The sequence below is a fragment of the Delphinus delphis genome, chromosome 1, assembly GCF_949987515.2.
Source record: "Delphinus delphis chromosome 1, mDelDel1.2, whole genome shotgun sequence".
NCBI classification, from domain to species: Eukaryota; Metazoa; Chordata; class Mammalia; order Artiodactyla; family Delphinidae; genus Delphinus; species Delphinus delphis.
This window is the reverse complement of record NC_082683.1, coordinates 35,610,660-35,636,149: the sequence shown is the minus strand read 5'-3', so window position 1 is coordinate 35,636,149 and position 25,490 is coordinate 35,610,660. Positions and strand designations below refer to the sequence as shown.

The following is a 25,490-nucleotide window of genomic DNA, read 5'->3' as shown; positions in this document are numbered from 1 at the left end:
TGCGCCCTTGCAGGCTGCTTCTCCTGCAGCCTCTTCCTCCTTCTCTGTGGGGGGAGAAGCAGTCTGCCTGCCGAGATGAGAGGTCTGGGAGTGGAGAGCCTGACCGTGGCTGGCTTTCTGCAGCCAGGAGTAAGGGCAGGTGTGGTCACTCCTGCCTACACCACCACCCCTCCTCGCTGCTACTGCCTGAGGACAGGTCACCAGCTCACTGGGGTCACTCCAGGAGCCACCAGACCTCCTTGCCTCCATCGTGCCTTCCTTCAATTCCGCACAAATCTGATCTTGACACTCTCAGGGCTAACATCTTCAGAGGCTTTCTACCACCCACTGAGACAGCTTGTCAGGAGCATTGAGTGCCGGTCTTTTTTTTTTTCCTTACTCAAAAGGAGTTTATAACCCAGGAGGAAAGACAGGGCTGTGTACAAATATCTCAATACACGGTATAATTATTATGATATAAGAAAGAGCCAAAAAGAGGTTTAAAACATCTGCTATACTTATGTAAAATATATACATAGAAGACATACCCCCAAATGTTCACATGCATAAAACTTAAAATGGGAGGAAGAGCAAGGTGACATACTAAGGAAACTATAAGTAAAATGAAGTAGAGCTTGAAAAGAGAGCTATTTACAGATGTACAAAATATTTCAGAACTAATGATTAACCTGGATTAACCAATCAACAAATACATGAGTCTCTGTTATATATAAGCTATTTACTTTCTGTACAAATATATTCTATAATATTTCAGACAACAAATAACCCTCAAAACATTGATTACCATCATACAAAAAGAGACCTTTAAGAACATCTGGTCTGGGCGGGGGGTGGGGGGGATGAATTGGGAGGTTGGCATTGACATATATACACTATTGATACTATGTATAAAATAGACAACTAATGAGAAACTACTGTACAGCACAGGGAACTCTACTCAGTGCTCTGCAATGACCTAAATGGGAAGGAAATCCAAAAAAGAGGGGATATAGCTGATTCACTTTGCTGTACAGTAGAAACTAACACAACATTATAAAGCAACTATACTCCAGTAAAAATTAACTTAAAAAAATTTGCTTTCGGGGGCTTCCCTGGTGGCGCAGTGGTTGAGAGTCCACCTGCTGATGCAGGGGACACGGGTTCGTGCCCCGGTCCGGGAAGATCCCACATGCCGTGGAGTGGCTGGGCCTGTGAGCCATGGCCGCTGAGCCTGCACGTCCGGAGCCTGTGCTCCACAATGGGAGAGGCCACAACAGTGAGAGGCCCACGTACCGAAAAAAAAAAAAAAAAAAATTTGCTTTCGGGGCTTCCCTGGTGGCGCGGTGGTTAAGAATCCACCTACCAATGCAGGGGACAAGGGTTCGAGCCCTGGTCCCGGAAGACTCCCACATGCCATGGAGCAACTAAGCCCGTGCACCACAACTACTGAGCCTGCACTCTAGAGCCCATGAGCCACAACTACTGAAGACGGCATGCCTAGAGCCCATGCTCTGTAACAAGAGAAGCCACCGCAATGAGAGGCCCGCGCACCGCAATGAAGAGTAGCCCCCAGCTCGCTGCAACTCGAGAAAGCCCATGCACAGCAACGAAGACCCAATGCAGCCAAAAATAAATAAAATAAAATAAATTAATTAAAAAAATTGCTTTCGGGGGGAGGGATAAATTGAGAGACTGGGATTGACATATACATACTACTGTATATAAAATAGATAACTAATAAGGACCTACTGTATAGCACAGGGAACTCTACTCAATACTCTGTAATCACCTATATGGGAAAAGAATCCAAAAAAGAGTGGATATATGTATATGTATAACTGATTCACTTTGCTGTACAGCAGAAACTAACACAACACTGTAAATCAACTATACTCCAATAAAAAAACAAACAAAAAAACACCCCAAAAAACAAAACAAAAAAGAACATCTGGTCTAATCCCCTCTTACAGAAACCAAGGCCCTGAAAGGTTTGTCTTCCTATCTAATCCATTTCCCCCAAGGGATCCAGCGACCACCATTCCTCCACACTGACTCCGACTTGAATGCTCACTCTCCCTTGATGGTTCCCTCTCCCAGGTCTCCAAGAACCTAGCAACACCAGGCCTGTGGCTCCTGTGCAGACCCATCCCACAACTGCCTCCCCCGCCTTCCTCAGCCCACCCCCGCTTGTGGATTGGGCTGCCCCAGTAATTCTGTGGGTCGGATTTTGAACCCTAACTACTATCTCTGTATCCCTCAGAAAGTTCTTCACCCTTTCAAAGTCTCATTATCATCATCTAAGAATATGGGAAATCAGACTAGCTCCTTCTTCATAGTGTTTCTGTGCCGTGACAGTTACAAGTCACACAACATCACGTGTGGCACAAAGGCAGCTCGTTAGCTTCTGCTATTGTTAGTCCACAGGATAAAGTCCAAGCTCCTTGATGTGACTTTGGCTGACAAGACCCTTCACCGTCTGTCCCCTGTCTACCCAGCCTCACCTCCAGCCATTGCCACCATGTCCGTCAAGGCTCAAACCCCTAAGATTTGTGGGGCTAGGGACAAAATTACAAATGGAGGTCCACATACCACATGTCTAAGTTTTAGATTCCAAATATGTGACAGTGACAGTGATGGTATCAAGCTGTTAAATATATTCTATCCTCCCCTGAAAAACCATCTGGAAGGCCAGGTTTGAATTGAGAATTCTGACTCCCGGAGACCCGTGCTGGCCCATGGTGTAGGGAGAGCTAGCCCCAGCCTGCCCTCCCCTTCCCTTCCCACCCTGGTCCCATCTCATGCTGTGGGAAGTACTGTGCACACGTGTGCGGACTGCCCAGCTTAGACATCCAAGTTCGGCTTACAGGCTCTGCAAACATCCCTCCTTGGACTTTGGAGTCTACACAGGGAGGTGTATTCTACCCTCAAGAGGATAGAAGTGGACTTGGCACTGCTGGGGCAAGAAATTCTGAGGTCTCCAGTACCTGGGGATGGTCTAGCAGGGGAGGATGTGAGTGGGGTGGGCATTTCCCTCTGAGCCCTGAAGAGGGGCTCAGCAAGGCAAGCACTGACCTTCTCAACAGGTGCTCGCCACTGCAGCGAGCACAGTGTGCCAGGGGCTGTCAGTGCACTGTCCCAGCGGCTCCTTGCAGCAGTGTATCTGGGAGCCACCCCAAGAAGTTTTCACCATCCCCATTGTACAGAAGAAGAAAATGAAACTCAGAGACGGGGACTGAGGCAGAGGCATCCGTTGCTGGTACTGAATCCAGTGCTGTTTCAGCGGCCCCACCCACGCCAAAGGAGCAAGAGTGGGAGCGGCTGTGCTGGCTGGTCCAGGTGCCCGCAGCCTCTGCAGGGTCACTGGGCTGCTCCTTTAGACTCCGTATGCTGGTTGAACCATACTTTTCATAATAAACCCCTTAGGTTATATTTGAGTTTGGCCATTATAAATAACACTATAATAAAAATCTTTGTAGGCAGATTTTTCCTTCCCTTGGGTGATGGCTCCTGGTGCCAAGTGTCATTTCCTTTCCAAAAAGCTTGTCCCCAATTACACTCTGACTCGTAGCCTTTGAGAGCACCTCTCACTGCACTCTGGCCAGAATCACGTATTATAATTTAAACACATTCTCTGAAGACATGATAGGTGATAACTGGCATCCTGTCGCCTTCACGTGAATTTTCTGACTGCCAGGAAGGTTGAACATGTTTCTGTTGTTTACTAGTTATATTGCCTTCTGTGTGATCGGTTCAGTCTCCTGCTCATTAACTGCTGGGGTCCTAATGGCTTTCCTGTCAACTTTCATGATGATAACCATTTGTCATATTTCCTAAACATACTTTTCAAAGTTTTGTGGTATCCAGTCTTTTTTGGTTGTTGTTTAAAGTGTTCATATATTATCAAATCTGATTTTTCCTAGCACTTCTGTCCCTTGAAAGTTCTCTTCCCTCTAGGGCTGTGATTTCTATTCTACTTTCTTCAAAAGTACTACTTTCCTTTGGCTGTATTTTTATATTTTACTTTTCAGTCCATTTGGAATTTATTTTGATGCATGCTATGAGGAGAGGGTCAAAAACCTTTTTGAAAGCTATATTTGGAAAAAGCAATGAACAAGAAGAGGAGTCGATTTGGGGCCGGCTGTGTGATATCAACAGACAACTGAACGAGGCAGAGGCCAGGGACTGTTCAGTTTTCACTTTTTTTTATCAAGGAGAATGATCTCGGAACCTCAGAAAGAAGATCAAACATGGCTAAGAGGAGAGAGGTGCCCAGGAGAGGCAAGAGGGGAGCAAAAGGACGCAAGGGTCCGAATCTAAAAGAATGATCTCTGGGGCAACAGAGGAGGGAGGCGGCCTACTTGTGAGGAAAGAGCCCCCACTGAGAGTCAGAAGATCTGGGTTGGAATCCTGACTCTGCCACAAGTTCCTGCCTTCCTCTGGGTCTCAGTGTCCACAGTTATTTTTTCGTTTACGCATGCCAACTCTGTCTCAAACACAACACAGCAGGCGGTGATGGGCTTACAGAGATAAACAGGACAGTCCCTGCCCTCCAGGGGCTTATAAGAGTTGATGCATAAGAGAACCCTTATGCATAACAGAGTGATGAGTGTCTTGGGAGCTCAGAAGAGGAGCATCTGATACAGCCTTGGGAAGGGAAGCAGGTAAAACATGGAGGTGTGAAATGGGCATAGACTTTGGTATGGGCAGAGTGGAGAGTAATTTTGGGTGCAAGAAGGAGCGGTCAGGACAAGGAAGGGGTTGGAGGGCCCAGAGCATGGAGTGCTATGCTATGTATGGAATTGGAATTTTACCCTGCAGGCCAGTGGTTCTCACACTTGAGCCTGTATCCAAACCACCTGGAGGGCCATTAAACAGACTGCTGGGCCCACCCCAGAGTTCCTCATTCACAGCCTAAGGTGGAGTCCCAAAATGCATTGCTGACAAGTTTCCAGGTGATACTGATGCTACTGGAAAGGAGAAAGCACTCTGAGAACTGCTGCATTTGGACAACGGGGACCCATTAAGCAGGAGAATGAACCAACCAGATGAACCAATCATCACTTTAGGATGTCTTTTGGATACAGGTGTGGAGAATTGGAGGGAGGCCTGATTGGATGCAGGGAGATAGGAAGCTGCTGAAATAATCCAAGGAAGACATTTTTAAAAGGGAGAACCACAGATCTGGAGGCTGAATGACTGAATAGAGAAGGCAGAGGAGATGGAAGAATTGAGCCTGCTTCCCAGGATTTGAGCCATGAGTTTGTAAGAATCAAGGACTCTCCCTAGAACTTACCATTGCGTACGGTACACTGTAAATGCTCACTGAATATTTGCTGACAAGTCGTTCCTTTAAAGTGAGGCAAGGTTGAGTCCACTGGATTTAGAATCAGAAGGTCACTGCCATAGAGGGATAGGTTTGGAAGACAGAGTGGAGAGCGCTGAGAAACAGAAGGGGGAAAACATGGAGATACGTATCGTGGACAGCTGATGACTCTTCCCAGAAACTTGAAAAAGAAGGGAAGGAGAAAGGGTGACTACCAGCTGAAGAGGGGGCTTTCTTTCTTTCTTTTTTTTTTTGGGCTGCGTCGTGGCATGCGGGATCTTAGTTTCCCGACCAGGGATTGAACCCGTGCCCCCTGCAGTGGAAGCGTGGAGTCTTAACCACTGGACTGCCAGGAAAGTCCCTGGGGCTTTCATTTTTGAGGTGAGAGAAATGAAAAAAAAAAAATAGCTGAACAAATTTGTAGATGTGAGAGGAAGATCCAGTAAAGAGGTAAGAAAAGAGATCAGTGAAAAAAGACAGTTCCTGAGAAGGTGGGAGGAGATGGCATCCAGAGCTGGGTCTGAGTTCACCTCTACCACTTAACTAGTTGTGTGATCTTAGCAAGTAACTCATCCTCTCTGTGCCTCAGTTTCCTAAACCCCGAGATGGGGATCATAATAGTATCTATCTAACAGGGTCATGGTGAAAACTGAATAAAGGAATTCAAAGAAAGCTGGCAAACTGAAGATCTTAAATGACATCTATGATGAGGATGGTGGAAGGAGGAAGAGGAGGAAGAATAACAGGGATCGTGAGGTAAGTAAGCAAGAGGCTCTGGATGACAGTGATGAAGAGGAGCACAGGGGATGATGCCGTGAGCCCCCGTCCCTGAGCATCTTTCCTCGTGGGGGAGGAGCGATGGGCAGGATGCAGGAGGGGGAATGTGCAGGGAGTCTTCCTGGCCCTCACAGGGGATAATGGATCTGTGAAAAAGAGCTGTGTCCACTGGCCATGGCTGCAAAGGAAATGGTATCCAGGAGAGCTTGTCTCAGAGTCTGGAAAGGAGACTGTGGGGTGCGCAGCACCGAGCTGGCTCAGCAGAGGCCTCGTCAAGCAGTAGGAGGCAACGGTGTCTGCCAGCCTCACCGTGCTTTCCAGGTGCCCTGCACGGAGTCTCCCCAGAGGCAAGGTTGCGTCCACACCGAGCTCCTGCTAGGCAGAGCCCATCCTAAGGCTCTGCCTCCCTCTCAGGCCTGGACAGAGCACAGGTTTAGGTGCAGATGGATGTTCAGGCCCTGTCTCAGGCCTGGTCCAATAAGGCCTCACATGCGGGGACCTGGTGGCCATTTGCCTTGTGCTAGATTGCTAGCCCACCCCTGCGGCCTTTCACCAGGTGGTCCATGTCTCTCCTTCCTCTAGGCCTGGCCTCTGACCCCCGCTTTTAGGTTACTTCCTAGGTCAGGCCCTACGGTCTAGACAAAGACTTCACTCCCTAGTGCAACTGGGCTTTTCTAATAGCACCACCACCAATAATAATAATAAAATAATAAATAGTATTCATAATTGCCACAGACAGAACTTACTAAGTGTCAAACACTATGCTAGGTGCTTCTGTACTTCATCTTGTTTAACTTTTAAACCAACCCTGAAAGCTAGGTAGTACTACTCCTGTTTTATGAAGTCTAAGGGGCCTAGGTGATTTGTCTAAGAACCCAGCTAACAAGTGACAGGGTCTAAATTTAAACCGGAGTCTGTATGACTCCAAGGCCTAAGCTGCCTTCTCCTCTTCAACCACCGTTGTCTCTCAGATTCAAGGGCCCGGTCCCCCTGGGTGTGAAGTGGGGCCCTGGCCGGCCTCTTAGATCCCTCTGCCTTCCCCAAGGAGTGAACAAAAGCTGCAAGGTCAGGCCTGGGTCAAGGCTGTCCAGGGGCCAACCCCTAGCCCTTGTCCTCTCCTCCCCGCCTGCTGGGTTGGAACCACACCCACCAACCCAGCCCAGGCCTCAGGCCCAGAGGCCACTCAGCAGTGAGGCCAGCTTTCCGGGGTTTCCCAAGTGAGGACAAGACGATTGGGAAGGCAGCTCCCCGGGGCTCTGAAGTGCTGGGTCAGCAGCATCTGGGGCCCGGTGGGGTGTCTGGTAGAGGCAGCGGACACAGCACGAGAAGCTCTGTCTCTCACATGTCCCGTCCTCTCCAGGTCCCAGGGCTCCGTCCTCAGGACCACAGACAGGGCGTCTCCAGCCTTCATCAAACGCCAGGAGGAGGATGCTGAGGGCACAGCCCCTACTACACTGCATTATAACTAGTTCGGGGACTGTCTCTCCCATGAGACTGGGTGACTTTCTGTTTCCAGGGAGCAGCACAGTGACAGCACAGAGAACACCTGACGATGCCTGGCAAATGAGTAAGCGCGTGGAGGGGTGGAGCCAGATGTGCCTCTGAGAAGAACTTCACAAGAGCTGGAGGCCACCCCTCCCTCCATGGCCCACATATACCTGCATCTCCGTGTCCCCAGCTCCCCCCTCCCCCTGACCTCAGCTTCCCCGCTCAACAGTCCGCTGGTGCTCCTCTGAGCTGCCCCGAGGCCTGCTGGGAACTCCTCCACCTGCTTGTTGACTTGGCCTCCTGGGATCTGAGAGATAAAGGGCCTTTAAAGGTAACTTGTTTAGAGTTAGCTGTGCTACTGCCCAGCGAATCAGGAAATCAAACAGCCACAAATGGTGAAGAGGACAGCTCCCATGTGGATGAAGAAAGCATGGTCAGCTCTAGCACAGGCTGTTTTTGGGCTGTTTGGTCTTCCTTTCCTATATCTTTCCCTTTCTCATACCCTGTCAGGACTCCTGGGAATCAGGAAGTTACACAGGCAGTGAGCGACTGCTCACATAGCGAGCGGCAGGCAGCGGCCCTGACTGAGGCCTAATACCTGTCCCAGCCCTGCCCAGCTAGGCCTTGGCTCCCAAACACAGAGCTGCCTCCTGCCAGAATTCTGCAGGTGAGGCTCCAGACAGGTGCAGAGGGCTCTCCAGTAGGCCAGGGGCTGCATGGTTAGAAACATAACTGCAGGAGCAGGGCAAGCCTGCAGCTGGGCACCAGACAGGAGGGGGCCTGGAGAAGCAGCCTCTCCCACATTTACCTGGGTCTCCAACGCCAGAGAAGTGAAGCAGGGCATGAGAGAGGTCCTGCGAAGGCATTAGCCCTGGGCTTGGGGTGGAGGAGGGCACTACAGAGGCTTCCAGGGTAACCAAAAGGGCCTGGCTGGGCCCACTCGGGCGAGGCCGTAGGCATCACTGGTTTTCCTCTGGCAGCTCACTCTAAAGGCCCCAATTATCTTTGACTTTGGAGTCAAGGAAGCCTTATGAACTTCAGAGGACTCCTTCCCAGCTCCTCTCTCCCCTTTCCACTCACATCTCCCAACCCCGGGAAGGAGTCCTCACCAAGGACCACGGGGCTGGTCCTAGATCCCTGGGCATGGCCGCAACAGGACACAGACATCGGCACAATGAGCATGTGCCTGAGCACGGCCCACACCTCTTCATCCCAACTGCTCCAGTTAGTTCCTTGAACAGGCCTGCCACCAAGGCCAGGCCAGGCAGTAAGGTCCTGAGTCTTTCGGGGAGAAGTGAGGCCCTGCTGTCTGCTCCCTGAGTGGCCTGAGTCTTCCAACTCTAGTTGGCTTCCTTCCTTTTCTTCTTTCTTTCCAGACTCCCTTGGATGACTTGTAAGAGTCTTGAATTAACTGTCCTTGGTGTTCTTGGAAGGACCATGTGACAACACCCACCTGGCTGGCCCTGACCCACCCTTTGGCCCGGCCTCCTGATATGGGTCGCCTGTCCTATCCCAGTGTGCCCAGCAAGAAGCAGGATCTGGTGTTTGAGCCAATTTCAGATCATTTGTGGTGGCTGGGCATTGAGGGGTGAGAAAAGCAAAGGGGATCAGGGCCCTGCCCTCCAGGAGCTCCTTTGACAGGTGTCGATGAGCAGAGGAAAGGATATGCCAGGAGTGAGTGGGACGATGGGCAGAAGGCAGGGTGAGGAAGCAGCCCACAGGCTCTCTGGGGTTCCCCGGGGCAGACCCAATTTCCTCCCATTTCTCCCTTAAAGGTGCCTACCTGTGATCCCAATTCTCTTGCCTTCAAGACAAAGAGAAGGGCTCTGAGGACACTAGATGCTCAGGTCCTAGGGTTCTGAAAATGGAGGGGTGCCCCCTCAGCCCCCACACGCCGCCTACTGTGCATGGGCAGCTGGTTTGCTCGCCGCTGGGGCTGGCTAAGGTCAAACCCTTTCCTCCCCTCTGGGGACGCTGGCTGCCACATTCAGCCTGGCTCTGAGATGGGCTCCCCTCTCCCCACTGTCCCACCTACCTGAATTTCTGGACCTGACTTCTGTCTTCGCTCTCGCTTGCTAACTACTTGACACTGCCTGCACTTGGCCTTGCTTGGGAAAAGGCTGTGGAGTTAAACCAAATTGCACTGAGACGTCCATAGGCAGGAGGAGCTGTTCCAGCCCCCCAGCTCTCCTCTAAACCTCCAGGAAGAGCAACTAGCTGCTCACTGTAGGCCGAGCGCTGTCTGTCATCATTCTCCTCTGTAAGAGGCTTGGGTGTTGGAAGATGAATGGCCTGAACTCAGCAGCGCCCCTCCCCTGGGGTGGCTGGTGACAGCTGGTTGAGGGGAGAGGGGGAAGGAGCCTGGACAAGTTGGCCCAGGGCTGAGAGACAGAGGACTCGGGAGGGGCCGCACTGGGTGGTCCAGTAAGGAGCAGTCTGACCCTACTTGGCCGTATAAACTCTCTTAAGAAACGGGCCCAGACCCTTGTCTGCCTAGACCAATAAGTACAGAACCTGGCCATTCCCACAGCGGAACCAGGCTCAATGGCAGGTTGGGGACACAACCACAAGTCAGTGGTAATAGCACAGAGTGGAGAGAGGTCAGGACTTACAGGTTAGGGAACTGGCACCCTCAAGTTGAGGGGTCTGCTATCCCTGTGGAATGGCCCCAGGGTCCAAATAAGGCCTTCTTCCCCTGGCTGGGAATGAGGGGGGACCCACACGACCACAGTTAGAGAGACCTCACAGAGGGTAAGAGGGACCTGGGGGGCAAGTAGAAAGTGAGGGCGGGGGTTGTGAAGATCAGCAGTAAAGCTGGGTCTAGCCGGGTGACAGCTTTCCATACTGGGGGGCTGAGGCCAGGGACGGGCCCACAGGGTCGCTGAGGTGGTACCTGGGGTCTGGCTAGAGAAGGCTGAGGAGGGACCTGCAGCCTGGGTCTCTGGAGGCAGGTAGCAGATAGCAGGCACAGCAGCTCCAGGAGTCCGGCCAGTGGCCTTGGCACCTCCTGGCCTCTCTGCCCCCTGGTTGCATCTGGGTCCTTGATGCCTCTTTTGAAAGACTCCTACTTGTTCTTTGCCTGGTTCAGGGAAAGGGGGCTGACTGGGAAGCTGGGCAGGGCCAGGGCAGGAGGGGAAGGAGCTGCGGCACAGGGAGCTCACCACTCTCTCCTTGTAGACGATGTACTTCAACCACTTAAAGTCCTGCCACTTGAAGCCAGCGAGGACAAAGAGGGAATCCCGTTCGTATTGCTCGGGCCGCTGCATGGCACCCTCAGGGTAGGTGATACGCAGCGTCGTTTTGCTGCCCACGTCCTTCTCAAAGCCTTTCACTGGTGCTGAGTTCAGTCTGCAGAGAGTGGGCCCAGTCAGAGACTGCCTTGGGCTCACTGCATGTGGTCTGTAGGCCTGCGTGTGGGGAGGCACCATGACCCCAGAATACCCCAGATGCAGAGGACAGGGAGCCCAGGCCTTGGGCTTTCCGTTCCAAAGCCCTCCAACCCAGGGTTCTTCTTGAGGCTTCTACTGACCTCCAGCCCAATGGGCCAGATGGACAGACAGTTCTCAGTGGGCTCAGGGACCAGGACATGAAGGTGCCTGAGGCACTGCTTTGAGGAGCTCACCTGACCACAATGTCGTAGTCATCAATTCGTGACCCCAGAGACTTGTTGGCAAGGACACCTCCATTGCCCACGATGATGCAGCGGCGGCAGCTGAGGCTGAGGGGACAGACGCAGAGACCTCTGGAGAGCTGTCCACCAGGTCTCCTCTCCCCCTGCCCCTTTGGCCCCTGACCCCATGGCCTTGACCAGGCACGGGCTGGGACAGAGGAGGCAGACCAGTGAGGTTCTGGCAGCATTTCTGAGAGGCCGGAACCACGCTGCGGAGAGCTGGGCCACTCAGGGCTCTCAGATACCCCTGGTCCCTGACACTTCTCCAGGGAAACATGGGTGTGGAAGGGGCTTGGGCACTAGCTCTGGGGTGGTGAGGAAGGAGCTCTGGTAAGATGGCATTCTGGGTTAAAGACTCCCCAAGGGTTAGTGGGTTTGGCCGCCTTCAGAGGAGAGGGAAAAGTGGGCTGAGCTTGAGGGCTACGCTAGAGAAGCAAGAACAGAGGAATGAGCCTGGAGGCTCCAGGACTCAAGGCTGGACTTATTTTTAACTCAGAAGCCCCCATGCACCCAGTAACCAGCTGAGAACCCTACTCACTTTGCTTCTCGCACCTCTGACCCTGGGGCTTCCCCCACCTAGGGTCTGTTGGCTTCAGAGCTGTCACTGCCTCCTGGATTTAAGCCCCTTCAGCTGCCCCAGCACCCAGCCACTCAGTCCCAGTGCTGAGCTGATCCCAGCCCAGGACGTTCAGTTCTTACCCTCGGATCTCTGCTGCCTGAGGACTGAGATGTCCTGCCAACTGCTTATAGCCCACGGGGGTGGCCAGTCCAGTGCGGTGGCCCCGCTTCCCTGCTCACCCACCCCAGTGTGTATGCGTGTGTGGGTGTGTGGGTGTGCTGGAGAATCTGCCCAGGTCCAGGGAAGGCCAGCTGGGCCTCAACCCCTCTGCACACGCTGGGCAGCCGAGGCGCAGGATACTGGGCAGCGAGTGGCTTACCTGTCCAAGGCAGGGGTCAGGCGGTACTCTTTGGTGACAGACAAGATGGCTTTGATCAGATTATCTGTGGACAGAGGAGGGAGGCAACTGTTAGAGGGTCACTTAAGGGTTCCCATGAGATGTTTGCCGATGAGCCGATTTGAAGGCACGTGGTCCTGGGTCTAGGGTGGACGTGAAGGTTGGGGAGGGTGCTCCGGACACAAGGCTGGGCCACTGGCCTAACTTTCTCCCTGAGACAGGAGATGGAGGCAGGAGAAGAGGCGGCACACACATCTCTGCCTGGAGCCAGCCCCCGGCACCCGCGCACAGCTCCTTCCTCAGGCTTCCCTGGCCCTTCCCTGGCAGTCTCGGCTGGCTGTCGGAGGCTCTGCCGTCAGGCCCTGGGACATGCGCCCCCAGGCGTGGGCCTTGCCTGGCAGCTGGGGCATCTCAGTGTCCCCCAGAATGGCAATGCCGGTCAGAGGCAGGGACCACGTGCTCACTTCTGTGCCCCCACCAAGCAGACACCAGGAAGCAAACAAGGAGCCAACCAGTGGTGAAGAGCTAGAGTGCTCCCAGCCAGCTCCCCGGGCCAGGCCACTCCGCCTCATTTTCTGATACCATCTTCCCCTCCCTTCCTCCTTCTAACGCTGCTGACCTCTAATCCTGTTCTTGCCAGGCTGTCTCTACCTCCTTACCTCTTCAAGCCCTGTGGCCTGGCATCTGCCCACCTGCACTCCGCTCAGGCTGCCCCTCAGCAAGGGCCCCGTGACCTCTGTGCTCTCAGATCCTGTGACCATATTCAGACCTCATTCTTCTTGACCTCTCTCTGGTTTTGGCAATGATGACTGCTCTCCTTTCAAACTCTGGTATAATGAGAGCATTATAATATAACAGATAATGGTATCAGCCTCGGACTCAAATCCTGGCTCTGCTGCTTATGAGCTCTGTGACCTTCGATAAATCGCTTACGTTCTTTGAGCTTTAGTTTCCTCATCTTCCAAATGAAGATGGTAATTCCTGCTGTGCAGAATTGTTAGGAAGATAAAAAGGTAATGTACATAAAGACCTAAAGATAAGTAAGTCGGTACAATCACAGTGAAAAGCATCTTAATATCAAGTAAAGATGTAGCTGTGCATAGACTAAAATCTTGCAACTCTACTCCTAGGTGGAGAGCATCAGAAAACTCACACATTTGTTTAAGGAGACTTGTACAAGAATGTTCATTGCAGAACTGTTGGTAATAGCGAAATGTTGGAGGCAACCTAAAAGTCCACCGAAGGAAGGCTTTCCTGGTGGCGCAGTGGTTGAGAGTCCGCCTGCCGATGCAGGGGACATGGGTTCGTGCCCCCGTCCGGGAAGATCCCACATGCCGCAGAGCAGCTGGGCCCGTGAGCCATGTTCGCTGAGCCTGTGCGTCCGGAGCCTGTGCTCCGCAACGGGAGAGGCCACAACAGTGAGAGGCCCTCATACCGAAAAAAAAAAAAAAAAAAAGTCCACTGAAGGAAAATAGATTAAATGTGGTACATGGAATACTACACAGCAGTTGCAAAATCAGTGACCTAGAGTTATGTGTGCCAATACAGATACATCTGAAAAGCGTAAGCAAAAAAATCAACTTGAAAAATACACACACACAAGTACAATATACAATACTGTTTGTAAAGTGCAAAAACCATGCCATATATATATATATATATATATTGGACCGGGGCACGAACCCGTGTCCCCTGCATCGGCAGGCGGACTCTCAACCACTGCGCCACCAGGGAAGCCCATCCATGCCGTGTTTTAAACAGATATATAAATATGCTGTAGAAATATATAAACAGGCATGGAATGACAGCCAGGATACTGGTCTCCTGGAGAAGGCGGGGAACGGAGGGGGAAGGGCTACACAGAGCTTGAGTCGTATCTCACGTTTTATTTCCGAAGCTGGGTACAAGAGTACGTGGGTTCTCATTATATTATTTTTTATGCTTTTTTATATGCCTGAAATACTTCATGTAAAGAAAGGATGCCTCTGAAATTAAACACAGCAACCTCATAATTTTTTTTAAAAGATGGACCGGACGACACTGTCAGATGCAGCCAAGATGTCAAGTTAAGGAATGAAAAGCGTCCTTTGGATCTCCAGGGGGCATTGAGCAGTTTCACTGAAGTGGGAGGGGAGAAGATATTCTTCAAGAGTAAATGGTGAGTAAGAGGAGACAGTCGGCACGGGCAATCTTTCTAGAAGTCGCATGAGAAAGCGTAAGGAAACAAACCTTGAAGGAAATGTTCTGTACTAAGTGCCTTCAGATACACTTCATGGTGGGCCTCGGGGAAGGTCACAGATCCCTTCCTTTTCCCGCCTCCAATTTCACGTCTAAGGAAAAGCGTACTGCTGCTCACTGGCCAAGGCCAAGGGTGTGGACTGGGCTTTTGTTTTCTAGGAGGGGAACCTGAGCAGAATGGTCATAAACTGTGGGGTGCTTTTTCTTGCCGGATGGTGGGCTGTGTATCGGGCTTTCCTGCCCTTCATGGCTTAGCAGGATCCGAATCTTGAGTGAGGATTTAGGAGCAAAGTTAGGCTGCTTGGCTACCTGCACCCATGAAAAAGGAGTTCTTCATGGGGTTCAACCCAACCCATGAGATTTGTCCTTGGAGGTTGAAGGTCAAAGCTCCAGTTCAAGAGTATCCTTTTGCTGGCCACTGTCTTTTTTTCAGGGAGGGGTGGGCCAGCTAAGTAGAGGGTTCAGGCGTTCTTGAGTCTGCTGGCCAAATGATATCACCCCTTTAACCGTTATCTTATTTAATTCTGACCACAACCTAATACAGTGGTATTATTCTCTCCATTTAACTGATGAAGAAACTAAAGCAAAACATGTTAGTAACTTGTCCATGGTCACAGCTAATAAAGAGGTAGTACTGTGACCGGAGCCTTCTATGTCTGACGCTAAAGCTGAAACTCTACATGCCATGAAATAGGGCAGTAACTTGACACGGAAAGAGAACTGTAAAACTCTCAGGGACGGGAAAGTCTTATGTCAGGAACTGCATGGGTGAGGTCCTTGAGGCAATAGAAGGGGACAGTTCTGAGAGTATAGGGGGAAAGGTTAGCCTTGGACAGGATAAAAAAGGACTGGAGGGGAGGCTAGGTTAAGGTGAAAAAAATCAGAAGGGGATGATGGAGGGCCCTGGGGGCAGCCGTCCGGATGGCCTCTATTTTCTCTGGGATTTCCCCCCTCATATCTAGTCCTCTAGCACTGCTGTCTCTGGCACCCGTTTTGTGTGATCTCACAGCACAGTGTTCTTCCCTCATCAGAGTCCTTACTGCACTCCAAGTACCTGTGTCTGCATTAGACTGGAACTTTTTGAGGAGAGGAACCACATCTGTCTACTCCACTGTTGTGTACCTAGCCCCTGGCAAAGTGGTGGTTTCTGAGTAAACATTCCACTAAAGAAGTAAGAAAAAAGGAAGGACAGGAAAGAGGGAGAGAAGGTAGGGCATTGTTGAGAGGGGTGGATTCCCAGCAGGGAGACTTCTGAGGGTACAGCCCTGTCCTGATACTGGGGAGGTAGCTTGGGGGATGAGATGTTAATGTAAAGTGGGGCAGGGTTCCCAACATACCTTGACCTTTGATCCCAAAAGGCGGCACAAATTCCCGGATCCTAGCCCACTTGCGGAAGGAGTCATCCAGGAACATGGGTGCTGGCTTGGAGAACCTGGAACACAACAGGGCTGTTGAGAGTCCCAGAGTGCACTGGGCTGCAGTGCTAAGTGGCTTTCTGTCCATCTGCCTTGGCTGTGGGTCCGCCAGAAGCCATCCTCCATGTGCCAGCATCTCCTCCCCACTCCAGCCTGCACACTGGGCAGCTGCTGTGCGGGGTCTGACGGATCCGGTTCAGTGGAGCCTGAGTGTGGAGGAGCAGGCCTGGCCAGTCCTCATGGGGCCAGCTGTAGGAGTGGAGAGGCAAGATGCACACCGCAGGATCAGCATCTCAGAGCGAGAAGCTCCCTGGGAGGTTAGCCACGTGCGCATCCATCAAATAGTCACTGCTGCCCACGCTGTTCCTGCAATCTGGGAACACGGCGATGAGACACTGTCCAGTGAGCAGAAAAATACCCCAAAATGCAGCCCGTGCAGAGAGACAGAAGTTGGGAGAGAATTCTGGGAGGTGGACCACCCAGGGTGAGGAGGAAGGAGAATTCACGGTGAGAGGGCAAAGCAGGTGAACAGTCATAGGAGTTAGAGGTTTGACAGAAGAAAAAAAATCACAGTATCCTGCAGCGGGGAGGCTTCAGACAAGCAGAAGCCTGAGCACTTTTGCTGGCAGAGAGGAGGACCGAGAGAACGCCAAGCTCCACAGGAGGTGGCGGAGGGACAAGGAGTTTACGGGTAGGGGGAGTTTTGGTCTGGAGGAAAGATGGGAGGGAAAAGGGGGAGAGAAGGAGTCATGTGGTGATGCCAAGTTGTGGAGAGAAAAGGCAAGCCTTGCTCTTCTTGGGAAACCGAGGAGTGGGCAGGGCAGGGGGGAGGCGGGGGGGTGGGGGATGGCATCAGAGGGTTGCAGAAGGAAGTGAGGGCAGAGTGAGAAGGGACAGGAGGAACCAAGCTCTTCAGAGATGCTGGGACAGCACGATTTCACTTGGAACCTAGCACCCTGATTTTGAGACCTTTCAGGTAACCTAGCAGCCCGGGAGATGGCCAGCACCTGGTCACTTCCTGTGTGTTGACCTTGTTGCGGGGTGTGCTTAGGGCCTTCCTGGCTGAGAACGAAGGTGTGGAGGCCTAGGCCTCTGTGGCTGACTCTTGTTTCTAACAGCCTGAATCAGCCCACTGAAAAACTGAAGACTGGAGGAGGGGCCCTCCCAGCCCAGAAGCTGGAACTCACCGTCCCCCAATGAACTCTAACCTCAGCATCCATTTCTCATTCCCATCATCACTAACACCATTACAATCACCAGACCAGGGGGAATAACAGCACTAATCACTTGGAGGTCTATCATTACTAGAGGTTTTGAAGTGAACTTGAAAGAGGCAGAAAACTTTCAATGCTGCTCCCTCCCCATCCCTTGCTGCTAGGAAGAAACTGTCAACACGTGATAGCGTGGGAGGGCTATTCCCGCACAGCCGCTTCTTCTGGCCTTCTGAGTTAGCACACTTCTCCTCTGTGTAGAAGGGTCACTCATGTTTCTCATACCTAGTACACATAATCTAAGTGAATTAATACATTTGATGTTTTACCAGAGGCCCCGAGGATTCTGACCAGAGTCCACAAGGTCCCTGGATAAGCCTGGGGCAAGAACCTCTCCCGTGTCAGGACTGAGCTTATGAAAGTTTTGCAGTTTCTCAGTCAGGCATGGACATGATTTTATCTGCCTCCCAATATGTACTGCATGTCATATGCTAGCAAAATCTCCTAAGATCTAGCCAAATGGTCTCAACACATTTTTTCCTTGTCTTCTCTCTTCCTCCATCTTTCAGCTGATGAGAAAGTTCATTATATTAATTTTTCCTTAACCCCCCCCCCACCCCTTATTGGGCTTCCCTGGTGGCACAGTGGTTAAGAATCCGCTTGCCTGGGCTTCCCTGGTGGCGCAGTGGTTGAGAGTCCGCCTGCCGATGCAGGGGACACAGGTTCGTGCCCCGGTCCGGGAAGATCCCACATGCCGCGGAGCAGCTGGGCCCATGAGCCATGGCCGCTGAGCCTGCACATCTGGAGCCTGTGCTCCGCAACGGGAGAGGCCACAGCAGTAAGAGGCCCGCGTACCGCAAAAAAAAAAAAAAAAAAAAAAAAAAAAAGAATCCGCCTGCCAATGCAGAGGACACGGATTCAAGCCCTGGTCCGGGAAGATCCCACATGCCATGGAGCAACTAAGCCCGTGCGCCACAACTACTGAGCCTGCGCTCTAGAGCCCGCAAGCCACAACTACTGAGCCCGTGTGCCACAACTACTGAAGCCTGCATGCCTAAAGCCCATGCTCCGCAACGAGAAGCCACCGCAATGAGAAGCCTGTGCACCACAAGGAAGAGTAGCCCCCACTTGTCACAACTAGAGAAAACCCACGCGCAGCTACAAAGACCCAACACAGCCAAAAATAAATAAATAAAATTTTTAAAAACGCTTCATTTTTGGCGCTTATAAAGTGTTAATTTTGGGAAAAAATACAGATAGGCGCGCACACACACACACACACACACACACGTAAAAAATACTCATAATCCTACAACACAGAGACAATTAACCTTTGGTATATATCCATACTGACTTTCCTTTTCCCATATTATTTTTTAGATTGTGCTGTAGACTACTTTTTTCACTTTATAATATTATGAAAATATTGCTATGCAAATGGACAGAACAAAAACCATAAGCGGCTGGTAACCTGATTAAAAATGACTTCCCAAAATCAAATGTACAAGGATACACAAATGGAAAAATACCCTGAAACCATTTGATTTTATATTTATATCTCTTTTCTCGTAAGCTGATATCCTTGTTTATAGTGATAGTAACATAATTATTTGCTTTATCCTAATATATCCACACATATAGATACATATATAAAATATGTAGAATAGTTTCAGAATAAAAACACCAGTATTATTACTAATACTACCATTACTAAAAATGATTTAGGGAATACCCCCCAGAGAAATACAGATAAATTACTTTGCTTTTGCAGAATTATTTTGGAATAATCCTGCTGAGTTTACTTTGTCAGCAATACATAGTTAAGTTCATTTGTTTCATTCTGTTTTTGCTTCTAGAGTTTGCTTACCCCTCATATTAATTTAACTTTGTTTTATGATGATATAAAACTATAGGGCTTCCCTGGTGGCGCAGTGGTTGAGAGTCCGCCTGCCGATTCAGGGGACACGGGTTCGTGCCCCGGTTCGGGAAGATCCCACATGCCGTGGAGCGGCTGGGCCTGTGAGCCATGGCCGCTGAGCCTGTGCGTCCGGAGTCTGTGCTCCGCAACGGGAGAGGCCACAACAGTGAGAGGCCCGCATACCACAAAAAACAAACAAACAAACAAAAAAACAAAAAAAAAAACTATAGAATTCCAAAATTAAATTCACAAAGCAAGATATATTCAGAGAAGTCAAACTTTCATTTCTGTGTCCAACTCCTGTTACTTTTATTCCTGTATAGTATTCATTTTTATTAGTTTTTATTTTTTCCTCATTTTTTTTTTTTGGTATAAGCAAATACATAATATGTGTATGTGAATTCCTAGTCCCTTCTTCTTCTTCTTCTTCTTTTTTTTTTAATTGGGGTATAGTTGCTTTACAATGTTGTGTTACTTTTTGCTGTATAATGAAGTGAATCATCTATATGTATACATATATCCCCTCCCTCTTGGGCCTCCCTCTCACCCTCCATCCCCCATCCCAACTATCTAGGTCACCACAGAGCACTGAGCTGAGCTCCCTGCGCTATATAGCAGGTTCCCACTAGCTATCTGTTTTACACATGGCAGTGCGCATACGTCAATCCCAATCTCCCAATTTATCCCACACCCCACAGCCCGTGTCCACATGTCTGCTCTGTATGTCTGCGTCTCTACTCCTGCCCTGTAAATAGGTTCATCTGTACCATTTTTCTAGATTCCACAAATATGTGTCAATATACAGTATTTGTTTTTCTTTTTCTGACTTACTTCACTCTGTATGACAGACTCTAGGTCCATCCACATCTCTACAAATGACCCAGTGTTGTTCCTTTTTTATGGCTGAGTAATATTCCATTGTATATATGTACCACATCTTCTTTATCCATACATCTATATTCAATAAAAAGGTAACATATACAGTTTTACCTTTTGATTTTTTTCACTATACAATATATCCTGGTAATTACTGCACAGCAGTAGAGGTATATACTTGATTATACTCCATTGTGGTTATGTACCTATATCATTCAATCAGTCACCTGGGTGGTTTCCAGTCTGTTGTAGAGTAGGTACCACTAACAGTGGTTACAGTGAATAACTTCATGCATATATCTTTTCTATTTGCCAATGTATCTTTGGAATAGATTCCTAGAAGTGGGTTTGCTGGATCAAAGGGAAAATGCACATATATAATTTTGCTCCATATTGCCAAACTCCCCTCCACCAGGATCACACCATTTCACATTACCCACCAGCAACAAATGACAGTGTCGTTTTCGCCACAGCCTCACCAACAGAGTATACTGTCGAATATTTCAATTTTGCCAGTCTGACAGGAGAGGAACAGTATCTCAGTGTGGTGTTTTTTTTGTTTTTTTTTGTTTTTTTTCTCAGTGTGGTTTTAATTTGCATTTCTTTTACTGTGTGTGGAATTGAACACTGTCTTATATATGGAAGGGCCATTTGTGAATTTTTCTATGAATTTTGTTCATATCTCTCGCCCATTTTTCCAAAAGGTTATGGGTTTTTTCTTTTTTCCCCTAGCTTTATTATGATATAATTGACTATAATTGATATATAACACTGTACAAGTTTAAGGTGTACAACATGTTTTCATACACATATGTGACAATATGATTACTACTACAGCACTAGCTAACAATCTTCTCTTTTTTTTTTAAGCTCTTTATATATTAAATATATAAACCCTCTGAGATACGGTTACAAATATATCTCTATTGAGATATAAATTGAGTTTATTTATTCACTTGGCTTGTGGTGTTTTCCTTTCTTGCTTTCTTTTCCCCCCTTTTTCACAACAGATTTTTTAAAAAAGTGTAGTCAAAGGGAATTCCCTGGCAGTCCAGTGGTTAGGACTTGATGCTTTCACTGCCAAGGGTCCAGGTTTGATCTCTGGTTGGGGAACTAAGATCCAGCAGGCCGTGCAGCATGGCAAAAAAAAAAAAAAAAAAAAAAAAAGTTGGGACTTCCCTGGTAGCGCAGTGGTTAAGAATCTGCCTGCTAATGCAAGGGACACAGGTTCGCGCCCTGGTCCAGGAAGATCCCACATGCCGCGGAGCAACTAAGCCCATGAGCCACAATTACTGAAGCCCACGCTCCTAGAGCCCTGCTCTGCAACAAGAGAAGCCACTGCAATGAGAAGCCTGCGTACCACAACGAAGAGTAGCCCCCGCTCGCCAAAACTAGAGAAAGCCCGCGCGCAGCAATGAAGACCCAACACAGGCAAAAATAAATAAATAATTTTTTTTAAAAAGGGTCAAATTTATCAATCTTTTCCCTTATTGATTCTGGGTTTTGAGTTTTAGTTTAAAAAGTTTTCTTCATTCCCAGGTTATATTCTTTCCTGGTTAGAATCCCGTCCACCTCTTTAGTCTCTCTCTCGCCAGGATGCTATACCCTCTTGTTCCATTGTCTTTTTGTCCCATCCATAAAGCAAAACCCAATCAGAGATGAATCGAATCCTACACTCTTGCACTTTATATACTCAGAGTGCTGCTAGAAAACACACACACACACAGACTGGTACCACTACGAACTCATGGACTGAGCCTTAGTTGGACCCTCACCTTTGCTCAGCAGCTATTCCAAACCTTCTCCACTCTCCATAAACTCTCTATCCTTTTCCCACTTCATCTAAGCAGATATCTCTTCTTTTTTCTCACTTCACAGACAAAACCAAGGCAATCAGATAGGAACTCCTTCAGCTTCTTACTTCCTTCCCCCACCCTAGACCCATCAAAGCTGATCTCTCCATCACACTATGCAGCCCACTCCTGTTTGTTTCCCCCTAAGCATACAGCAAGCTCAGGTCTCTCCTACATGAGAACAAACAAACTCAATAAACTTTCCTGACCACGTACCCATGCTACCAGTCTCTCTCTCTATCCTTTCACGGCAAAACCTCGATAAAGAGCAGTGGCTATTCTGTCTCAACTTCCTCATCTCCTATTCACTCCTCGACCTACTGCAATCTGGATTTTACTCCTCTGAGACTAGTTGTGTCCTACCAACCATGCACTATTTGTAGCTCCCTGAACATGCCAGTCTTCATGCATTTACACATGCAGTCTCTGCCTGAAATGTACCCCTGTCACCCTTCCCTGTATTCCCCAATCCCTTCCCTCTCTATTTGCCTGGAAAATCCCTTCTCATTCTTTAAGTTCAGATGCTGCTTCCTCCGGACAGCCTTCCCCCAGGAGGTGGCTCAGTGCCTGCAGAGGCCCTGGAAGCTGAGCGGGGAGGGCCATAAACAACAGGAAATGGAGTGTGGTGATGGTAGAGGTGGTGTATGTGTGTGTGTTTGTGTTAATTCTGCAGGCCGTCTGGGCAGAGCCCCATGCTACACCTGGAAGAGAATTCAGGGGCTTCTGTCCAGAGGCCAGTGTGCCAGTCTGGGGGCCCAGCCAGGGTGGAGGTGGCCCTTGAGGTGCAGAATAACTGGCCAGACTAGCAGGGGTGTGCGACGCCTGACCTGCTTGCCTTGGCCAAGGGGGTAGTGGGGCAGGGTGGGGCAGGCTCCAGCAGACAGGCCCCAGCCCGCCAGCTCTGCACACAAAGCAGCCTTGGGATCAGGTTTCAGGAGGGTGTGTGTGTGAGTGCGTGAGAAGGAACAGGGGAAGGAGGAGGCAGAAGTTGTACGGGGACCTGTGCGTCTTTTCTTCTTGGATCCTAGAGCATAGCAATGTGGAGAGCTGAGGCTCTAGGAGGGTACATGCTAAGGGTGGGTCTGACCCCTGTGCCTCTCATAACAAGGCTGGACCCCAGGACCCATGAGGCTGCCCTGCCCACAGGCCTATAAACTGAGAGAGGACGATGACTCGGCACGACGGTCAGTCTGCCAGCCAGGATGGGCAACCCAGGACCCCTGAAAGGGATCTCTTAGTTCATTTAATGCCCAGCAGTGTGGCTGAGGTGAAGTGTAGAAGGTGAATGTCCCCAATTCTGGTTCGCCCACCTAAACCATTTCCTAAGGCCCAGAACATCAAGCCTGTGCCCTGAGACCAGCAGGCAAGCTAACTGAGTCTTACTAACTGGGAGGGGAGTAGTTCTTTGTGGTACAAGCAGACACAGAGTAGGATCTTCCTCCTAGTTCCCACCATCCCAACTGCAAAAGGTGCCTCCAGGGGCTTCCCTGGTGGCGCAGTGGTTGAGAGTCCGCCTGCCGATGCAGGGGACACGGGTTCGTGCCCCGGTCCGGGAAGATCCCACATGCCGCGGAGCGGCTGGGCCCGTGAGCCATGGCCGCTGAGCCTGCGCGTCCGGAGCCTGTGCTCCGCAACGGGAGAGGCCACAGCGGTGAGAGGCCCGCGTACCGCAAAAAAAAAAAAAAAAGAAAAAGGTGCCTCCAGATGTGGGTTTGCTGGATTAGGGCAACACACGGTTTCAGCTCTCCATCTGTGCCTGTTTGGTTGTGTGGCCAGCCTTCTGGCCACAAGATCCCAAGCAGCCCAGGAGAAAAGAGGAAGGCAGAGCCCAGTAGTGGGTCCCGAGACCAGGGGCCACAGCACATCAGTCTGCCAGATTCAGCCACAGGTCTTGGCCCAAAATGAGTGAGACTGTCATCCAGTAGGGTGAAAGCCAAACCGCAGAGACCCTCCTTTCTAGAACCTGCTCTCGGAAGCGGTGGGGTGGATGAAGCAGAGGGACACACGTTTTCTAGAATCTACCTGTTCTTGTTTGGGATCTCGCTGTGGCAGCCCCACCATACATGGCCCTGCACAGTAAGACCTTGGTATATGTCCAAGCAAACAAGATAAGCACTTTGTCAATGCCTTGTCCAGCTTATGTCTTGCTGCCCCTTCTCTTGCTGACCCACCTGAATGGGTCCCATGAGAGAGCAGAAGTCTGAGGAGAAAGGGTCGTGAATATGCAGGGCAGGTGGGTCTATATCCTGCGAGAAGAGGCAGAGAAGACAAACAGCAGGTATCAACCAACAAGTACCGTTCCAAGCAAGAGCATGAAGTGTCTGCCTCCAATCTTAGGCAGGACCAGATGGAGCTGGAGGATGCAGCCCCATCCAACAACTGCTTGCCTACTCGGGGTCAGGCTCCGTGCTGAGTGCTGGCTGGGGACCTAAGGTCCTTCTCCTTCTCCTTTGGTCCTAGGGGTGGCAAGCTTTGGTCCTTCTCCTCAGGAGCTAATGGCAGACACAGGTAAACAAATAACAATAAGAAAATAAGTCTGCACATCCTGTGTTTTGGAATAGGGAGTGGTATAAAGGTCTCAGACCAGCTTAGGGGTATAGCAATATCTTGAAGGAGATGATGACAAAACCAAGCTGAGCCTTGGAGGACAAGTAAATGTGAGCCTCCTGGAGCATGGTGGGAAGGGTATTCAAGGAGGAGGGTCGTGCAGACAAGGGCACAGGAGAGAAGAGATCCAGAAGCAACCCTCCCTTCGAGACAAGCAGAGAGGCTGCTAAAGCTGCCAGGGTGGAAGCACCTGCCAAGGGCAGGGGGGCTTCAGCCTGGCCCCCCACCCAGTGACCTGCCCTCTCGTCCCACCCAGGCAGGCGCAGCAATGCGTGAGGAAGGACTGAGTGGGCGAGTGCATTCTGACTGGGTGTACGTAAAAGGCAGCTGAGGTGCGGGCTCTGCACAGAGGGAAAAGGCTGGGGCAGGGTGTGCATCCGCACAGCCAGGGTTGGCCTGATGCCCCGAGGCAGCGTCAGGGCCAGTTTCAAGGTGGATCATCACTGGCAACTTGGGGCACTCAGCTCATGCTCTTTCTTGTTAGCGCCTTGCAGTGGATATCTGCGTTCCTCCCCCGCTTCTTCTGTAAAGCACCTACTTTTTATTCCATATGGTCCTAGTTGAGCTGACCCCCACCACTGCTGCTGGGATGGGCGCATGGTCCAGGCTGGCCAATTAAGATACTTCACCCCTCAGAACCACAGTAACTGGCTCAACAATGGGCACGTGATCCAAGTGGGATGAATCCAATTCTCTGGGATTTAATATTTGGACACTAGGGTATATGGGAGTCTCTCTTTTTCTCCGAGATAGTGAGCTGTAAAGACCATGTAAGCCTAGAACAGTGCTTGTGCAAACCATGGCCCAGAGGTCAGCTGCCTGTTTGTATAAATAAAGTTTTATTAAAACACAGCCACACTCATTCATTTACCTAATGTCTATTGTTTGCTTTAATGTTATAACGGCAGAGTTGATTAGTTGTGACAGAGAATACATGGCCTGCAAAGCTGAAAATACTCACTATCTGGACTTTTAAGAAAAAAAATTTGCCACCCCTGGGCCTAGAACCGCTGGAGCCATCTTCTGTGGCTACACAGAGAAACTGTCTACAGAACAGTCAAACCCAGGGAAAGCAGAGCCGAGAGGTGGGGAGAAAGACACTGAGTCCTAGTCCGGGTGGGCCTGAAGATAGTTCAGCCCTGAACTTAACAGGTAAGTCAGCCAATCAATTTCCTTTTT

General features: G+C 50.1%; 1 protein-coding gene across 5 annotated transcripts in view; it reads right to left on the bottom strand.

The window, feature by feature from the left end:
* ST3GAL3 (ST3 beta-galactoside alpha-2,3-sialyltransferase 3) overlaps nucleotides 1–25,490 on the bottom strand; it is a 241,706-nt gene that overhangs the window by 12,242 nt on the left and 203,974 nt on the right. For all 5 annotated transcript variants that reach the window (XM_060021063.1, XM_060021089.1, XM_060021080.1 and 2 more), the window contains 4 exons: nucleotides 15,769–15,863; nucleotides 12,176–12,239; nucleotides 11,190–11,285; nucleotides 10,729–10,915 (listed from right to left, as the gene is read on the bottom strand). In XM_060021063.1, coding sequence (XP_059877046.1) covers nucleotides 10,729–10,915; nucleotides 11,190–11,285; nucleotides 12,176–12,239; nucleotides 15,769–15,863 — 442 coding nt within the window. The remainder of the gene's footprint in view (nucleotides 1–10,728; nucleotides 10,916–11,189; nucleotides 11,286–12,175; nucleotides 12,240–15,768; nucleotides 15,864–25,490) is intronic.